At 40.4% G+C, this 20,556-nt stretch overlaps 1 protein-coding gene across 15 annotated transcripts in view; it reads right to left on the bottom strand.

The window, feature by feature from the left end:
* Nucleotides 1–20,556, bottom strand: part of ZC3H11A (zinc finger CCCH-type containing 11A) — a 58,378-nt gene that overhangs the window by 18,997 nt on the left and 18,825 nt on the right. For all 15 annotated transcript variants that reach the window (XM_021928324.1, XM_021928307.1, XM_021928293.1 and 12 more), the window contains 8 exons: nucleotides 17,762–17,960; nucleotides 16,216–16,335; nucleotides 6,019–6,142; nucleotides 4,808–5,011; nucleotides 4,566–4,682; nucleotides 4,255–4,335; nucleotides 2,715–2,825; nucleotides 645–707 (listed from right to left, as the gene is read on the bottom strand). In XM_021928324.1, the coding sequence (XP_021784016.1) occupies nucleotides 645–707; nucleotides 2,715–2,825; nucleotides 4,255–4,335; nucleotides 4,566–4,682; nucleotides 4,808–5,011; nucleotides 6,019–6,142; nucleotides 16,216–16,335; nucleotides 17,762–17,815 (874 nt within the window). In that variant the 5' untranslated portion in view covers nucleotides 17,816–17,960. The remainder of the gene's footprint in view (nucleotides 1–644; nucleotides 708–2,714; nucleotides 2,826–4,254; nucleotides 4,336–4,565; nucleotides 4,683–4,807; nucleotides 5,012–6,018; nucleotides 6,143–16,215; nucleotides 16,336–17,761; nucleotides 17,961–20,556) is intronic.

Below are 20,556 nucleotides of genomic sequence, written 5' to 3' on the forward strand. Positions count from 1 at the left end.
GGAGTTGGATACCAGCCTGGGCAACATGGTGAAACCCCATCGCTACAAAAATTACAAAAATTAGCCAGGTATAGTGGTGTATGCCTATGGTCCCAGTTACTTGGGAGGCTGGGGCGGGAGGATCACTTGAGCCCAGGAGATGGTGGTTGCAGTGAGCTGAGATTGCACCACTGCACTCCAGCCTGGGTAACACAACAAGACTGTCTCTAAATAAATAAATAAGCAAGCACCAATAGACTCAAGGACTCAAATTTTATATATACATATTTTCTTCTTTCTTCTTAGGGATTCCTATATTCTAAGAGACACACATTATATTAACCAATGATTTTTTTCACCTCTAAAACACTCACATTTAAATATGTCCAGAGAAATAGAGGTGTTCTTTACCATTTTAAAAATCTAGTTCCTTTCAAAATGCTGGTCATGGTCATAATCTAATTCAACTGCAACACTTCAAATCTCTATAACTTCAATAAAAGGTACAAAGCACTCATGAAAACATGAGGAATTTATAAGTGCTTTCAGCCAATACAGGCGCACCAATAACAATGATGTGATGTGTTTAAAGAGAGTTTGGAGAAGCTATCATGTTAACGCACAAACAAGCAGAAAAGAAAAGATAGGCACAAAACTTATCATACCTGCTGAAAATTTTCGTTTCCCCAGTCTCTCAGTAAGACTCAATCTAACCAAGGGTTCTTCTCCTGAAATGGCAAAAGCAGAATTTCTCTATCCTTAGTCAATTTTTCTGTATTCAGTAACTACTAATAGGTACAAAGTATGTTCTGATATTAGCATGCACCCACCCAGAAAAGTCTCTTGAAAATCAGGTCTCAGTCTCAAGGAAGCCCACTACATTAAAAAAAAAACAAAAAACCCAGAACCTATTAATAACAAACAGCCAAACATACAGCCCAAACAGAAGCAACAGCACAGTACTAATTATTATTATTATTTTTGATAATAATAATAGAGTCTCGCTCTGTCACTCAGGCTGGAGTGCAGTGGTGCCACCTTGGCTCACTGCAACCTCCACCTCCTGGGTTCAAGCAATTCTCTTGTCTCAGCCTCCCGAGTAGCTGGGACTATGGCACACACTACCACGCCTGGCTTTTTTTTTTTTTTTTTTTGAGACAGAGTCTCACTCTGTCGCCCAGGCTAGAGTGCAGTGGCCCGATCTCAGCTCACTGCAATCTCTACTTCCCGGGTTCAAGCGATTCTCCTGCCTCAGCCTCCTGACCAGCTGGGATTACAGGCGTGCACCACTATGCCCGGCTAAATTTTGTATTTTTAGTAGAGACAGGGATTTACCATGTTGGTCAGGCTGGTCTCGAATTTCCGACCTTGTGATCCGTCCACCTCGGCCTCCCAAAGTGCTGGGATTACAGGCATGAGCCACCACACCCAGTCTAATTTTTGTATTTTTAGTAGAGACGGGGTTTCACCATGTTGGCCAGGCTGGTCTTGAACTCCTGGCCTCAAGCAATCTGCCCACCTTGGCCTCCCAAAGTGCTGGGATTATACATGTAAGCCACTGCACCTGGCCTAGCATAGTACTAATTAGTAATAGCAGTCGAGTATAAGACAGATTGTATTCTCAACCAATTGGTTATAAAGCTGAAACTATACTTTTGCTTATGCACTTTGATACATTAAATGAAACTGTACTCTACTCCAATGTTAACTCTCCAATATAACTCTCTTTGATCACCTCAGGAAGAAGTGAGCTCTCTTCTAATTATTTGTTGTTTGAATTGCACAAACACTTGAATGTATCTATAATTCCTTATTAGACTTAAAATTATTAAATGAAAATACTTTATTACAGGCTGGGTGTGGTGGCTAAAACCTATAATCCCAGCAATTTCAGAGGCCGAGGCGGGCAGATCATTTGAGGTCAGCAGTTCAAGACCAATGTGGCCAACACGGTGAAACCCCATTTCCACCAAAAATACAAAAATTAGCCGGGTGTGGTGGCGGGTGCCTATAATCCCAGCTGCTGGGGAGGCTGAGGCAGGAGAATCACTTGAAACCGGGAGGCGGAGGTTGCAATGAGTGGAGGTCGCACCATTGCACTCCAGCCTGGGCGACAGAGCAAGACTCCATTAAAAAAAAAAAAAAAGAAAAATTAATGGCCGGGCACGGTGGCTCACGCCTGTAATCCCAGCACTTTGGGAGGCCAAGGTGGGCAGATCACCTGAGGTCGGGAGTTTGAGACCAGCCAGACCAACATGGAGAAACCCTGTCTCTGCTAAAAATACACAAAACTCAGCCGGGCGTGGTGGCGCATGCCAATAATCCCAACTACTCGGGAGGCTGAGGCAGGAAAATCGCTTGAACCCAGAAGACGGAGGTTGCGGTGAGCCAAGATTGTGCCATTGCACTCCAGCCTAGGCAACAGGAGTGAAACTCAAAAAAATAAATAAATAAAAAACTTTATTATAGTTCTTTAGTCACACAGGAAGCCAATAAATGTATTGAGTGGGTATCAACAGTAAATGGAAAAATAAATGTGAGGGCTGCTTGAAGGTTGAAGAATTTCAACCTTTTAAATATTAGAGTTGAATGTACCAACTTTTCATCTTTATATCTCATCAACATACTAACAAATTCCTGAAAATTCATCAAAGGTAAAAGATACTCAAGGATTTTACATTCCCAATTATATAAAAGTAGAGGCTTGACAACTCTAAGACCTACCTATACCTTACCTTGTTTGGTGGAGAGAGTTACTGTCCTCACCACAGTCCTGACATTTTCTTTTTCAGGACCTGGAACGGGCTCAGGGTGAAGTAAAAGACTGGAAACTCCTGAAGAACCCTCTGAATAAGGCAAGTCAAAGAACAGCAAATAATTTATGGAAAATAATGCTACTGCAAGTCAAAAGATTTGTTTTTGTAACTAGTTAAGTCCAATACAGACTGATATTATGACTATAAGCCAATCAGCCTTTCTGTATCTGTTTGCCTACAGTCAAACGGGGTAGTGGTGAGGGGAGCCTTGGGCAAGATGTGAAAACAAAATATAAAATTATTTTGAGTGACTTAGGCACCCAAACTACTTTTATTTACCAATAAGGCTAATATTATTCTAAAATTAACCTCAGAGGTATACTAGCCATCAGGTGTATCAATAAAACCTATTCTTTTCAAATTTAATCATCTGAAAACACAACTCCAAGGTTCCTATAAAGCAAGCCTTAAAACAAGGTTCTTAGAACCATTTCTCTCTATATATACACTTCAAACTATAAATTTTAGGGCTGGAAGCTTGGGGCGGTGGATTACCTGAGGTTGGGAGTTTGAGATCAGCCTAACCAACATGGAGAAACCCTCTCTTTACCAAAAATACAAAATTACCCGGGCGTGGTGGTGCATGCCTGTAATCCCAGCTACTCAGGAGGCTGAGGCAGGAGAAGAGCTTGAACCGGGAGGTGGAGGTTGTGGTGAGCAAAGACTGCGCCACTGCACTCCAGCCTGGGCAACAAAAGTAAAACTCTGTCTCAAAAAAAAAAAAAAAAAATTGGGGGTTGGAAATACAGATCAGTCAGGCTGACGTAAGCTCCAGAAGAAAATCATAGCAGCTCTTCAGGAATAACTCTTCTACTAGAAAATGAAGTTTTTCCTTTTTTCTTTTTTTTTTTTTGAGACAGTCTTGCTCTGTTGCCAGGCTAGAATACAGTGGTGCGATCTCAGCTCACTGCAACCTCCACCTCACGGGTTCAAGTGATTCTCCTGCCTCAGCCTCCCGAGTAGCTGGGACTACAGGCGCATGCCACCACACGTGGTTAATTTTTTGTATTTCAGTAGAGACAGGGTTTCGCCATATTCGTCAGGATGGTCTGGATCTCCTGACCTCATGATTCGCCCTCCTCAGCCTCCCAAAGTACTGGGATTACAGGCGTGAGCCACCACGCCCAGCCTTTCCTCTCTTAATATAACTTCTTTTTAACCACTATAAGAACTTACAGAATTAATATAGTTCTTATATGATGTTCTTTAGAGCTATATTTTTCAAGATATACAGGTTCTTTCAGATTCTTTATTGTACCCAGCTCTGAATCATTAGGGACTGAAACACAGCTGCAGTGAATTAAAAGCAACCACAATTTAAATAAGTTTGTGTTTTACTTCAAACAGGCCATGGAAATGAAAATCTATTTTCTCATTTTGGCTGTTGTTTCTAGAAGCGTCCTTAGTATTCTTCCCTAGCAACATAAAACTATCCATGCCAAAACTTGTGATGACTTACCACCTTGCTTCTTAGATTTTTCCTTCATTTTCTTTGACTTAATTTCCTCAAGAGTTTTTATTCCAAAATTCAAACATTCACCTGAAAATCCAAATAGAAATTTTATGAGGAACTAGAGCCTTTTCATCTTTGTGTTTTATCTGAATATAGCAGGCATTTATTTTTTGAATAAATGATCAACAGAAACTAAGTACAGGTATGTATGTGTGTAGCATGGGAAAAGGAAGAGGGAAGCCAATTATTGTGAACTAAATTTCAAAGTTAGTTTCAACAGTGCTGTAAGATTTGGCACCAATATAGCCTCTTCTTACCTTGCTTTATATTGACTGCAGGTTTCCGGACAGAAGTCACTCGTAATCCATTGTGAACTTCAGGACTTGGTTGCAGGGTAGGTGTTTTGGTTTCATCACCTTCCTCAGAAAACTGATCTGTATGCCAACATTTAAGGCAAATTCACAATTAAAAATAAGCCTATAGCTTTAATCCTGATTCTGCCCAATTTACTATGTGACCCTATTTATTTGCCTTAAAGAAGGAGCCACACAGAACTTACCATCATCATCTTCATCATCATCTGCAGCATTAATTACAACTGGTGGATGCGTGGGACTAGGAACATTTTCGGAACTTTCTACTTTCATAACGCTCCGCAGCTGAGGGGAAGGATTGGACTGGACAGACAATTTGTTCTGCTGAACTGAAAGTTGGCTAGCCTTCACTTCCTCTTCTGGTGACTCAGGCACAGTGGGCAACACAGCTAAACGCACAAAATCAGTCACAAATTAAAAACAGAAGATACAACCCCAATTTACCAAAAATTCCTGACCCCCTATAAAAAGTATGGTGTATTTATCTTATGAGCAGTTACGTCTTTTCACTCAATTTCCTCATTTAAGTTCTAAAGTCCTAGGGAGGGAAAAAATGTGCTTTTAGCTAATTAACTCTCCACTGTACATAAACACAAAGTGGGCACTCAAAACAGAATAAACAGAAGACTAGAAGAAGCATAGTACCTGTTCACAAATTCTAGACCTTTAATTTTAATAGTGTAATTCTAGGCTTTTTGCTCAGCAAAGTAGCTTTTAAGACCAAGCATATGACACTTATTTGAACCAAACCAGAAAGGAGTAGGTCTACTTTTTTCCCTTAAATTGAGGTAAAAAGATGTAGCCATCAAATTTTAATCACGTAGCAAATGTGGCTTTTAAATCGCCAATTCCACTTATAAATTATTTTAAAATGGATTTTGGGAATAACTACTAGCTTTTTAGGTTTACTTTATAGTCTAGAGTAGGGTTGGCAAATATTTTTTGCAAAGAGCCAGTTTTTAGGCTTTGTAGGCCATATGGTTTCTGTCTCAACTACTCAATTCTACAGCACTAGCGCAAAACTAGTAATAGAAAACATGTAAATGGGCAAGGCTGCATTCCAATAAAACTTATTTTACAAAACAGGCAGAGGACCAGTTTTGCCAACCTTTGGCCTAGAAAATCAAATTTATTTTGAAAATGTTTATGGGTCTGATAAGAATGTGAAAAATGAAGTAAGTATAATAACTTAAATGGCATGCCAAGATATAATGGTTCTATGGCCATGGATAAATCATTTAACCTTAATAAGATTCAGTTCACTCTGTAAAGTGGAAATAATTCTGCTGTTTCACAAGACTGAAAGGAGCCAACGTCTGAAAAGTACTGTTGTACAGTGTGCATTAATAGCTGTTCATTTGATAGTATTTTTTTTAAAATTAAAAACTGATCTCACTTTTGCTCGGAGGTAGGAAAAGGCCATCAACATATCGTCCTCTATTGTGATGGAAAGCGCAGTTTAATTTTTGACATCCCGTTGGCTGATTTTCCCAATAACAAGGAATTTCACTGCGTTTTTTCTGTAAGAGGGAAAAACACATTGCTTTCAAATAAAACAGTGATACATGTATTAAAGTGGTAGTTTGTTTTCCAGGCAAAGTTCATACAGGGTTCAAAAATCCGAGGCATGTGAGATGAGATGATTTTTACAAGGAAGAGAGGTTGCTGAAAATAACATAACTTAAGCATGATGGAGAGCTGAAAAGAGCAGGAGAGTAGTTTATGTTATTCTTTCCCTTTTTACCCTCATCCTGGAACCCCTATAATGTCTACACTTAAAGAAGCAGGATGATACAGTAGTTTAAGTTTATGAAATCAAAGATAATAGGATCTGAATCTCTATTATGCTACTTATTGGTCAGATAGCCTTGGACAATTTATGCCTCTAAGCCTCACTTTCCTTAGCTATAACGGGAATAAATGGTTTCTTATGAAGAGTACATAAAATAAAGCACTAAGCACATAGTTCAAACTCAATAAACTGCAGTTATTACTTGAAGCTGAGAGTTCAAGGCTTTGAGAAAATTCTTCCCATTCATGAATTCTCCAAGTAAGGCACATGTAACAGCACACTAAGGATGTTAGGTATCCTTCCCAAGTCACCTTACTTTTATAAACAAAAATTGGGAGAAAAAAAAGAATACCTGTACATCTAGAATAAACTGCCGGATCATAGGATATATGTCCAAGAAAAATATATACATTAGTTTTCCAAAAGCTGTGTATAAGCAATGTTCACAGCAATATTATTTTCAATAGCTCTATACTTTTGCAAACCCACGTGTACATCAACACCAGAATGGATAAAGAAACCGTAAAGTATTCATACAACAGAATGTCATCTAGAAATGAGAAGGAATAAACCATTGCTATACTCAATGCCACACATGTGGAATGAAAGAAGCCAGACACAAGAGTGCATACTATATGATTCCGTTTATGAAAAGATCAAAACAGTCAAAACTTCTCCACGGTAGGGTAGGGATGGTGATCAGCTTTGGGGATGTGGTTAGTAACAAGGGGATGAAGGTGAAGATAGATTACTGCTAATACTCTATTTCTTGAACTAGGTGCTGATCAAGTAAGTATATTCACTTCATGAAAATTCTTCAAGTTGTAAGATTACGATTTGTGCACTTTTCTATATACATTTTAATAGTTCAAAAAAGGGGATAAAAAGATATGAGAAGGACTCCGAAAAAGTAACTAACCTCCGATGAACTGCATTATGTTGAATCTCTAATCATCATAAACAGCCTAAGGTTTAAAATTCCAGGAAAAAACACTAGCATTGAAATGTAAGAATATGGAGAAGAGAAACAGAGAAACAATAACCATTACAAAAAGATGCTTAAATGTATCAAAAAGGGCAAATTCCAAAATCTACTATATTGAGAGACTGATAAAATTCAATAATACTCTGTTTTTAGGGATGTGGAAGAATCAGGCAGTCTCAAACATATAATGGAAATGTAAATTAGCTCCACATCTCTGAAAGGTGATTTGGCAAAATCAGTTTTTTAAAAATATGTTCTAAGTTTATGTCATATGCATAATTACCTATTAACATTTTTTAAAAGTGTAGGTTACTGTGGGCACACTGCTCCGCAAGGAGCAGTAAAAATAAATAAAGTAAAACTAAAAGTACAGCAAATATCATTACTTTCAAAGAACTAGACAGAATTTCTTAGTCCTCTGTCACACCCAAAAGATAGACGTAATAGCTACCACTGTTTTTTAGACAGGAATAACAACAATTATTCAATTCTCTCTTTCTCAAGGCAGAACCTAAAGCCAATCTTCCTTGTTCCTAAGCCTGCCTTTGCTTAAATTTTACATCTTTCCTGGAAGCAATTTTCAAATTACTGAATGACTTCTGTAACAGTATCTTCTATATACAGAAGTCACATGACATTTATCTGATCTGTTTAATACATTTACTAGATTTTGTTTCTAATTGAAAAGTAATATATGTGCAACGAAGACAACTTGGAAAATGGAAATAAATGCCAATTATGCTATTACCCAAAGAGAATCACTTATTTTGGTATGAATTCTTTTTACTTGTAAAAAAAAACAAACACAAGTGACTATATGCATACTAAAAAGATAGGTATTCCATGTAATTCTGTACATTTTTCTTTAGTAATATCCTCCACATGCCAGGTGTGGTGGCTCACACCTGTAATCCCAACACTTTGGGAGGCCAAGGTGGGTGGATCACCTGAGATCAGGAGTTCAAGACCAGCCGGACCAATATGGTGAAACCCCGTCTCTACTAAAAAATACAAAAATTAGCTAGGCATGGTGGAGGGTGCCTGAAGCCCCAGCTAGGCAGGAGGCTGAGACAGGAGAATCACTTGAACCCGGGAAGTGGAGGTTTCAGTGAGCCAAGATGGAGCCATTGCACTCCAGCCTGGGAGACAGAGTGAAACTCCGTTTCAAAAAAAAAACCAATAAAAAAAAAATCCTCCACAATAATATTTCTCCTACATAATTATGTCTTCACATTTTTAACAGTAATACAGCACATGATCCAAAGTTAAAACAAGTTGATTCTCATTATTTGCAGTAGTTATGTTCTATAAAGTCACTAGGAACACTGAATTAGTAAATACTAAACCGTTTTTCCTAAGGGAAATAGAGTTGGGTTCCTGTGAGCCTCTGGTCACATTTTCATCAACTAATCAATACATAACTTGGTTTTGGGTGCATTTAATATTGTTCATTCATTAATACGAAACTCAAGACCAATAGCACTATAACTCACACTTGAACAAAGCTTATCTAACATCTATTTTCTTTTTTTTTTTTTTTGAGATGGAGTCTCGTTCTGTCGCCCAGGTTGGAATGCAGTGGCACAATCTCGGCTCACTGAAACTTCCACCTCCCAGGTTCAAGCAATTCTTCTGCTTCAGCCTCCCGAGTAGCTGGGATTATAGGCACATGCCACCATGCCCAGCTAATTTTTTTGTATTTTTAGTAGAGACAGGGTTTCACTATGTTGGCCAGGCTGGTCTCGAACTCCTGACCTCATGATCTGCCTGCCTCGGCCTCCCAAAATACTAGGATTACAGGCGTAAGCCACCGCGTCTGGCCTAACAATCTGTTTTCTCTGTGAGACACATCACAGCTTTCTTCTACTCAGGAACACTACAAAGCACTTCAGCAATAGGCCTAGGAGCCATTTTAAGCAGCACCACCACCAACCAAAAGCCGTGGAACCAAATAGACCATGAAAAGGACACTTGTTTACAGTATCAGAAGAAGGCAGAGCTCTGTTCCACCTCACCTGGAAATGTGACTCAATTTGTGAACCAATGTGACACATGTCAGATGACTCAAATTTTTTGCTGCTCTGAACATGTCTATGAATGACCAAGTACTGATTTGGGGGTTATAAATTTTAGCAAGTAGGCAAATTTGCAAATATGGAACCAATGAATAATGAAAATGAACTGCACGCAGAAGCGGTACACAATAAAAAGACTCCTTCTCATCCCTGTCACCTTCCCATAGCCACTGTTGTTAAGTTTCACCTTTATACTTCCAGAGATTTTTAAAATTCATATGCAAGTGAAAAACAAATATAAACTGTTTTCCCTCTTTTTTTTTTTTTTAATTTTGAGATGGGAGTCTCACTGTATAGCCCAGGCTGGAGTACAGTGGTGTAATCTCGACTCACTGCAATCTCTGCCTCCTGGGTTCAAGTGATTCTCCTGCCTCAACCTCCTGAGTGCTGGGACGACGGGGTGTGCCAACACACCCGGCTAATTTTTGTAATTTTAGTAGAGATGGGGTTTCACTGTGTTGGCCAAGTGGTCTCAAACTCCTGACGTCAGGTCATCCAGCCACCTCAGCCTCCCAAAGTGCTGGGATTACAGGCATGAGCCACAGCACCAGGCTTCCCTCTCCTTTTTTAACCCATCTTGCTCTTCATCTTAGGTTTTCCACTTGACAATATATCCTAATTATTTCCATATCAATAAGTTAGTTGCCCCTTTAAAATTTTTTGTTAACAGCTACCTGGCACTCCACTGTATGAATGTAGCAAAACTTTATTTTAAAAGAAGGACAGTTAGGTTATTTCCAGTATTTTACTATTACAAATTACTACAATAAGTAATTCTGCACACATCTTATTTTGCAGGTAAATACCTATGTGTAAAAAGTATAAGCATTTAGTTCTTTCAAGCAATATAGCCAATAAGCCTCTGTGCAGAAAAGAGTTAACATAGCAACTCTGAGACTACTATCTTAGAAATGCCTGCTTGCAAGGCTTGTTCTTGGCTAGCATCTGGGAACTTGGCTTTTAGATGCTCCAAGCTAATTGGTAAGTGGGGGAGGGAGAAGGCTCAGTATGTCTAGACTGTTTGTGCAAACGATATGGTTAATGCTGAACATCTGCCTTCCTTTTGGGAGTCTGGAATTTGGGTACATGTTTGGTAAAGGGTGCTTACTTGGCCAGCACCAGTGAAAATCCTGGATGTTGAGTCTCTAATGGATTTCCCTGGGCAGGAACACCACACATGCACTGCTGCATTTTCATGACTCACAGAAGAGTGTGCTCTGTGTCACCCCTAAAGTGAGTGGGCATAAAAAAACAGGCACATGGATTCTTCCAGATTCCTCCAGTGTCTTTTTCCCTTATGATCTGACAGTGTGTCTTCACTCTATTGCTGTAATAAATCTTAACTCTGAATACATTCTAGAGAATCTCTAAAATGAAGAGGTGCTCCTGGAGACACTGACATACCCTCCGTAGGAGTTGTGCCAATATACGCTCCATTAACAATGTTACAACAAGACTTTTCATGTTGTAACATAAAATATAAAAGCTGCAGAGTACTCCTTTATCAATTTATTTGATATCTGCTGCTATTTGCAAGACAGGTAGCTTAGAATGTAGTTAAGAGACAAGAAATATGAAACCAGACTGGAGTAGCTGACCCCAGGCATATGAACAATATATTTAGTCTCACCCCAACAATTCAGTCCAAAGTTGTTAGATGGGGCTGAGGGAGACAGGCATTCAGATGGGAGGAGGGAAAGACATGGTGGCCCAGAGCAGGGTACTGGAGTCTGACTGAGAATAGGAAGGTATCCACATGACCATGTGGAACTGGCATAGGGTGTTGGAACCCATGGAGAGTTAAGAGGACATGTGCATGAGAAGGTACCCTGACAAGTGTTGAGCCTGAGCAGGGTTAGCAATGTTTCTGTGCAGAAGAGATCCCAATGTAGGATGAAGAATATATACTCATGTAGGGTCAGTTTAGAATGGCATCAAAGACCAAGTGGGGTGAGGAAGGCAGGGTACTCCCAAGGGAACCTCGTACAGAGCTGGAATATGTGCACAGGGTCAGGACAGCATCTCACATGGGAGAGCCGCTCAGCACAAAGTATCACAGCCCAAGGGTGTGAAAACAGTATCCATTGTAGGGATCGGGTTGGGGGTCAAAAGTAGGATGCCGGGCTCCAAGGAGGGTGAGAAAGAGGTCCCTACAGTGAAGGAAGCAGGGAGGCTTAGCACAGGGCACTGGAGTTGAAACATGGTGAGAAAGGTGTCCCTGTGGAGAAGCTTTGTGTGTCATGCCAGAGCCTGAGAGGAAGGAAAAGGCTGTGACACAGTATTGGTTTTCATACTAGGAGACTGATCAAATAAATAAAAGTATTATGAACAATGAAAACCAAGTTTCTCACTTCTGGAGAAGAGTTACAGGTATGGAAAAGGAGAAGCCTACACTAAGTCCTGTGGTAGTGATGAACTGGAAGCACCTATATGAACTATAATTTTTAATACTAAGTATCTATTATTGAATACATAGGGCCGGGCATGGGGGCTCATGCCTGTAAACACAGCACTTTGGGAGGCTGAGGCGGGTGGATCATGAGGTCATTAGATGGAGACCATCCTGGCTAACATGGTGAAACCCCATCTCTACTAAAAGTACAAAAAATTAGCCGGGCGTGGTGGCAGGCACCTGTAATCCCAGCTACTCGGGAGGCTGAGACAGGAGAATGGTGTGAACCCAGGAGGTAGAGCTTGCAGTGAGCCGAGATCGCATCACTGCACTCCAGCCTGGGCGACAGAGCGAGACTCCGTCTCAAAAAAACAAAACAAAACAAAACAAAAAACAAAAAAAAGTTCTGATGTAAACGTCTGTTAAGTGTATACATTTATATATTCCTTAGCTCTGTCCACTGAGACGACCTGAAAGTGATGACACTCTAGGAGCAGCCCAAATCTTAACTTCTATATACCATTCTTCACTAAAAGAAACCAGGGCACCTTGGATAAATGGCTGAATCCAGGGCTGAAGTAGGAAAAATACAGGATGAGCCTGGAAAATCTTGGCTAGGCCAAAAAGCAGAGATGCTCAAAGAATGATAGAAACATCAAAAGGACACAAAAATCAGCTTGAAAGGCTCCTACTGGCCAAATCTGGGTCAATCTGAGCATAAAGTCAGTAATGATAGTAACAAGAGTATGACACACTGGTTAAAATAGAAAACCACATATATCAGTCCATTTTTACACTGCTATAAAGAATTACCTGAGACTGGGTAATTTATTAAAAAAAAAAAAAAAAGGTTTAACTAACTCACAGCTCTGCATGGCTGGGGAGGGCTCACGAAACTTACAACTATGGCAGGAGGTGAAGAGGACACAAGGCACAAACAAGGCTTACAAAGCAGCAGGAGAGTGCAAGTAAAGGGAGTCCCACACTTTTAAACCATCAGATCTCATGAGAACTCACTCATTATCACAAGAATAGCATGGGGGAAACCACCTCCATGATCCAATCACCTCCCATCAGGTCCCTCCCTTAACACATGGGGATTACAACAGAGGTGAGATTGAGGTGGGGATACAGAGCCAAACCGTATCATCACAAGTTTGCATTAACTCACATAAATAATGGGGAAAAAGCTGAAGTCTGATGAGAAATGGGGTAAAGGGTCAAAAAGTACCTCTCCACAAAATATTTATGGGAGGCTGAGGCGGGTGGATCACTTGAGGCCAACAATTCGAGACAAGCCCGGCCAACACGGCGAAACCTCGTGTCTACTAAAAAATACAAAAAATCAGGCCAGGCGAGGTGGCTCATGCCTGTAATCCCAACACTTCGGGAGGCCAAGGCGGGCGGATCACAAGGTCAAGATATTGAGACCTTCCTGGCCAACATGGTGAAACCCCGCCTCTACTAAAAATACAAACATTAGCTGGATGTGGTAGTCCCAGCTACTTGGGAGGCTGAGGCAGGAGAATCGCTTGAACCTGGGAAGCAGAGGTTGCAGTGAGCTGAGACCATGCCACTGCACTCCAGCCTGGCGACAGAGCAAGACTCCGTTTCAAAACAAAACAAAACAAAACAAAAAAACCCAAAAATACAAAAAAATTAGATGGGTGTGGTAATGCAGGCCCACTGTCCCAGCTACTCGAGAGGCTGAGGCACAAGAATCACATGAACTCAGGAGGCAGAGGTCGCAGTGAGCTGAGATCACACCACTGCACTCCAGCCTGGGCAACAGCATGAGACTCTGTCTCAAAATAAATATATATATATAATTTGTGATAGTCCTACTAAAGATACATAATCTTAATTTAATAATGAAGGGGAATACAAACAAACCCAAATTGAAGAACATTCTTAAAAACAATTTCCCTATAGCTACCATAAGTGTTAAGGCCAATGAAACGCAAGGCAGGACTGAGCGACTGCTGTCAACAGAAGGAGACAAAAAGAGTCACGACAACTATGCGCAACACTTGAATGTGGACTTGCTCTTTTTTTTTTTGAGATGGAGTCTCGCCCTGTCACCCAGGCTGGAGTGGAGTGGTGCAATCTCGGCTCAATGCAACCTCTGCCTCCCAGGTTCAAGCGATTCTCCTGCCTCAGCCTCCTGAGTAGCTGGGATTACAGGCGCCGGCCACCACACACAGCTAATTTTTGTATTTTTAGTAGAGATGGGCTTTCACCATGTTGGTCAGGCTGGTCTCGATCTCCTGATCTCATGATTCGCCCGCCTCAGACTACCAAAGTGCTGGGATTACAGGCATCAGCCACTGTGCCCAGCCTGGACTTGCTCTTTCTAAAATAAAAGATATTATTGTGAAAACTGGCAAACTTTGAGTGAGATCAAAGGATTAAATAGCGGTAATATTTCAATGTTAATCTTTTTCAAAAAATTATTGGGGTTGGCTGGGTGCAGTGACTCATGCCTGCAATACCAGAACTTTGGGAGGCCGAGGTCAAGTGGATCACCAGAGGTCAGGAGTTCGAGACCAGCCTGACCAACATGGCAACACCCCATCTCTACTAAAAATACAGAATTAGCCAGGCATGGTGGTGCATGCCTGTAATCCCAGCTACTAGGGAGGCTGAGGCAGGAGAATTGCTTGAACTAGGGAGGCTGAGGTTGCACTGAGCCAAGATCATACTATTGCACTCCAGCCTGGGCAACAAGAGCAAAACTCCGTCTCAAAAAAAAAAAAAAAAAAAAAAAAAAAAAAAAATTGGAGTCAGCTGGGCACGGTGGCTCATGCTTGCAATCCCAGCACTTTGGGAGGCTAAAGTGGGTACATGACCTGAAGTCAGGAGTTCGAGCCCAGCCTGGCCAACACAGTAAAACCCCGTCTCTACTAAAAATACAAAAATTAGCCAGCCATGGTGGCAGGTGCCTGTAATCCCAGCTACTCAGGAGGCCGAGGCAGAAGAATCGCTTGAACCTGGGAGGCGGAGGTTGCAGTGAGCGGAGATCATGCCATTGCACTCCAACCTGGGCTGCAAGAGTGAAACTCTGCCTCAAAAAAAAAAAAAAAAAAAAAAATGTGGGAGTCTTGCTCTGTTGCCCAGGCTGGAGTGCAATGGTGCAGCCCTCACTGCAGCCTTGAACTCTTGGGCTCAAGTATCCTCCCACCTCAGACTCCCGAAAAGGTGGGACTACAAGCACTAGCCAACATGCTCAGCCTAGTTTTCTAATTTTGATAGCTGTATTATGATTATGTAGGAGAATGTCCTACTTGCTTGTAGGAAACACTAATCAAGTGTTTGGAGGTAACAGAGAATGTCAGTAATTTACTCCTACAAGGCTTTAAACATTTTTATACTGTACTGACAACTTTCCTCTAAGTATGCAATTTTTTAAAAATAAAAAGAAATTAACAGATACTCTCCAAATATGCATATGTATTTTTAAAGCTTAGATAGTACCAAACTATCCTCCAGAAAAATTATATCAATTTATGCTTATATCATTTAGACATTAAGTGAACATTAGTAATGTTGGGAATTTCACTGGATCATTAAAAAAAATAAAAATTGGCTTGACACGATGGCTCACGTCTGTAATCCCAGGACTTTGGGAGGCAGAGGCGTAAGGATAGCTTGAGCCCGGGAGTTTGAGACCAGACTGGGCAACATAGCGAAATCCCGTATCTATAACAAAATATATAAAATTCTTAAGTTTTTTATATACACACACACACGTGTATATATGTATATACACACACATATGTATGCGTACATATACATATATATACACATATATATACACACACGTGTATATACACATGTATATACGCACATATACACACATATATTCATATACACATACACATATTCACATGTGTATATATACGTATGTATATGTGTGTATATACGTGTGTGTGTATATACACACGTGTTTGTGTGTATATATATACACATATATATTTTTTGAGATGGAATGTTGCTCTGTCACCAGGCTGGAGCGCAGTGGTGCAATCTCAGCTCACTGGAACCTCCAACTCCCTGGTTCAAGTGATTCTCCTGCCTCAGCCTCTAAGTAGCTGGAATTATAGACACACGCCACCACACCCAGCTAATCTTTGTATTTTTAGTAGAGATGGGGTTTCACCGTGTTGGCTAGGATAGTCTCCATCTCCTGACCTCGTTCTGCCCACCTCGGCCTCCCAAAGTGCTGGAATTACAGGCATGAGCCACCGCACCCAGCCTTAATATATTTTTTAGAAGTCACTTTTGTCCCTATGTTTTTTATTGGCCCACCAGGTCCCCAGACTACTTATTAACAGAAATCAAAAACTTACATCAATCTCCATGTGCCGAAACCTGCACACCTGTCGAAAACAGCGCCCTTCTTGCCATAATGTGCAAACAGTTTCATTTCCTAGTGCAGCTTCACAGTGACGGAATGGGCAGCTGTCGCCCTGTAAACAAATAGAGAACACAGAAAAAAACTGTAGCACTGAAATACACCCTAGGTAAAATACCCATAACAAGAGCTCCTGGAATTTAGATAAGCATAAATGAGTAAGAAAGGATAGGTAAGGTAGAAAACAATGGAGATGGAATGACAGGAACAAACTGAGAGCAACAAATTTATTATTTCCTATAACCTATTTCTTGACAGTACCCTTCATTTGATCTGGCATGAGTGACACAAGCTGAGACAAAGGGTTGAAAAAGACAAGTAGGAGTGTTAGATACTCTTTAAAAATATATTTTACAGTTCATCTTCAAAACTGACATACTGATTTGTGTAACTCTAGCTTGTGATGTAAATCAGAAAGTAAACAGAATTTAAATATAATTAACATATATACAATATAACTGTGCTTCACTGCATACTTTATGCAATGTAATATCTGAAATAAAATGCTACTGTTGTGCAAACTGCTATAGGTAAGATAAAATTATCATAGCTTTGCTCAAAACTCATCGTTTAAAACATAGTATCACCGGGCGTGGTGGCTCATGCCTGTAATTCCAGAACTGTGGGAGACCGAGGCGGGCAGATCACGAGGTCAGGAGTTTGAGACAAGCCTGGCCAACACAGTGAAATCCCATCTTGACTAAAACTACAAAAAGTAGCTGGGCGTGGTGGCAGGCGCCAGTAATCCCAGCTACTTGGGAGGCTGAGGCAGGAGAATGGCTTGAACCCGGGAGGCAGAGGTTGCAGTGAGCCAAGATTGTGCCACTGCACTCCAGCCTGGGTGGAGAACCAGACTCGGTCTCAAAAAAAAAAACAAAAAAAATCAAGATGACTGAAGAACAAACTTTTGTAACATATACATTTATAGAATTAGTCATAAAATCACAGAAAGCAATAGGTATACGTAAACAGAGCTGCAAAAGAATCAAGCAGAAAAACAGAAGTTTTGACAAAGATAAACAGAAGTTTTGTCAAAGATGGCTCTATATTCTCAGTACTCAGCAGGAAATCTGGGAGAAGATAGAAGTCAAATTCAACCCATGACAGTTTCTGGAAGTACAACACAATTCACTCACTCATTTAATATAAAGTATATAAAATCAGTTAGTAAGGCATAGGTCAAAGTGCCCCCATTTCCAAAGCCACCCTGAACAGATTAACTGTGAACACTGAATGATGACTGCATGCCACGCGCCTTTTCACTTTTGTAGAAGATGGGAAAATTAGTTATATATAAAATGAAGAGAAAAAAACAATGAATTATTCTAAATACATTATCCTTTAAAAAACTGACAGCCAATAATAAACAGCTGGGCAAAAAATATATATATACTAAAAACAACTTAAAATGTTGGGAAAATCTTATCCAATTCTATTAAGCAAATTGTAGAAAGAACTAATTTAAAGATGTCAATTCTTACTTTGGTACATGTAGAATAGAAAAAAAAATAGCAGTCTTCTCCTTGATTAGGCATGCTGGGTAGATTCTTAGATCAGAAGTGGCTTCTTGAAACAAGCCACTGCTTCCTCAAAGCAAGGACCAGGCTCCAAGTCCTCGTGAAATGAGTTTAATCTTCCAAATGACAACTCAATCACAGAAACTGTCTTTAAACTGTAAACCTAAAATGAGGAGACAATGAATGAAAATATTTCAGGTAAATTCTTCCTCCTTCAAATCACCATGGCTAATGAGATCACATTGCTAGAATCAAATTTTATTAATACAAACTTGCTTATACAGAGCCTTATAAACACACTGATTGTGAATACTGTACATTCCCATCTGCAACGTAAAATTTTGGCTAGAAAGGCCATGCTGTTCTTTTATATTCTCTATGATGCTTATTACACGATTACAGCATTGTAAATAAGCATTGTTAACTAAAGATCTACATTTTATTTTTAACTCTTTTTAGAGACAGTGTTTCACTCTGTTGCCCAGGTTGGAGTGCAATGATGTGATCATAGTTCACTGCAATACTGAACTCCTGGGCTCAAGGGATTCTCCCACCTCAGCCTCCCCTAAGTATCTAGGACTATAGGCACATGCCACTACGCCCACCTAATTTTTTAAAAAAATTTTTTTGTAAAGACAGGATCTTGCTATGTTGTTCAGTCTGGTCTTGAACTCCTGCCTCAAGCAATCCTCCTCCCTTGGCCTCCCAAAATGCTGGGAATACATCTGTGAGCCATCCCACCCAGCCTGATCTACATTATACATATATGTATAATTTGAAAGTCTCAAAACACTACATACATTTTAGATTATTAATGGGACTTAGGTTACTAACACAAGATACTTGCTAACAAAATGTATCAAAGTAGAATGTTTCATCTAAATGAAAAAGTTCAAATATTTTCACAAGCATTTTTATTTCAAAAGTATATAATCATAACTAGGTGAGAAAACCCTGTTTAGCTAGAATAACTGATGAAACAATTACTTCTGAAAGCATTTACAGATCTAGCTTACATTAATGAAGATGACTAGAGCTGTACACCAATTACAAACAAGAAGCAAAAGAAGTCTTCGGGGCTTTCCATAATAGTAAGTCCACAAAACAACAAATATTTTCTCCCCTAGTCCACGGCATACCCTGATCTCCACACTAAAACGTCCAAGCAAGCTTCTGCAAAAGCATATAACAAGAGCACATATAAGAATATGGAAGGGGTTTCCACAAACTTATATACACCATCAGATCAGGTTTCAGAAACAGTGATCTACAACTTGAAATCAATTAGTCAAATTCAATCATATCTCCCACTAATAATTCTTAATGCAAGAATGGTATGCCATGATGAAAAGTCGCCTTGATGTTAACAACCCAGATTAGGAGTAACAGTCTGATACTAAACACGTACCCAAATGTTTAAAGTTTACATACCCTTGGACAAACAATTCAATTTCTAGAATTTATTATAAGGTAAAAGTATTAAAGGTAACAATGCACAAGAAATGTTATCACAATCTTTTTTTTTTTTTTTTTTTGAGATGGAGTCTTGCTGTGTCGCCCGGGCTGGAGTGCAGTGGCCGGATCTCAGCTCACTGCAAGCTCCGCCTCCTGGGTTTACGCCATTCTCCTGCCTCAGCCTCCCGAGTAGCTGGGACTACAGGCGCCTGCCACCTCGCCCGGCTAGTTTTTGTATTTTTAGTAGAGACGGGGTTTCACCGTGTTAGCCAGGATGGTCTCGATCTCCTGACCTCGTGATCCGCCCGTCTCGGCCTCCCAAAGTGCTGGGATTACAGGCTTAAGCCACCGCGCCCGGCCCACAATCTTCTTTTAATAATGAAATAGGCCAGGTGCAGTGGCTCATGCCTATAATCCCAGTACTCTGGGAGGCCGAGGTGGGCAGATCACTTGAGTCCGGAGTTTGAGACCAACCAGCCTGGATAACATGACAAAACCCCACCTCTTAAAAAACAGAAAAAAATTTAGCTGGCCGTGGTGGCGCACACCTGTGATCCCAGTTACTTGGGGGAGCTGAGGCACAAGAATCACTTGAACCCAGGAGGCAGAGGTTGCAGTGAGCCAAGATTGCACCATCGCACTCCAGTTTGGGCAACAGAGCGAGACACTGTCTCAAAAAAGAAAAAAGGAAAGGAAAAAAATAATGAAATCTAGAAACCTAACTGTTCAAAAACTGGAGACTGTTTTTAAAAATTATGATATATGGCCAGGCACGGTGGCTCATGCCTATAATCCCAGCACTTTGGGAGGTAGAAGTTGGTGGATCACTTGAGGTGAGGAGTTTGAGAACAGCCTGGGCAACATGGTGAAACCCCATCTCTACTAAAAATACAAAAATTAGCCAGGTGTGGTGGCACACACCTGTAGTCCCAGCTACTCAGAAGCCTGAGGCAGGGAAACTTCTTGAACCTGGGAGGTGGAGGTTGCAGTGAGCCGAGATCACGCACTGCACTCCAGCCTGGGCAACAGAGTGAGACTCCATTTCAAAAATAAATAATAATAAAAAAAATTACAGTATATTCACATAATGTGACAATATACAGCCATTAGAGTTTCATACCAGAAAGTGAATGCTGCCGTAAAAAAACAAAAACAAAAAAATCTAAAAATATGTAAGTAGCTTTGTTATTGGGTCACAGGTAGAGGCTGGAAGACTTTTGAGGTGCTTGATAGAAAAGGCCGAGAAGAAACTGCTGCTAAAGCATGTGAGCATTAAAGGTGCTTAAGGTACTTATGGTGAGGTT

Source organism: Papio anubis, chromosome 1, assembly GCF_008728515.1.
Source record: "Papio anubis isolate 15944 chromosome 1, Panubis1.0, whole genome shotgun sequence".
Lineage (NCBI taxonomy): Eukaryota > Metazoa > Chordata > Mammalia > Primates > Cercopithecidae > Papio > Papio anubis.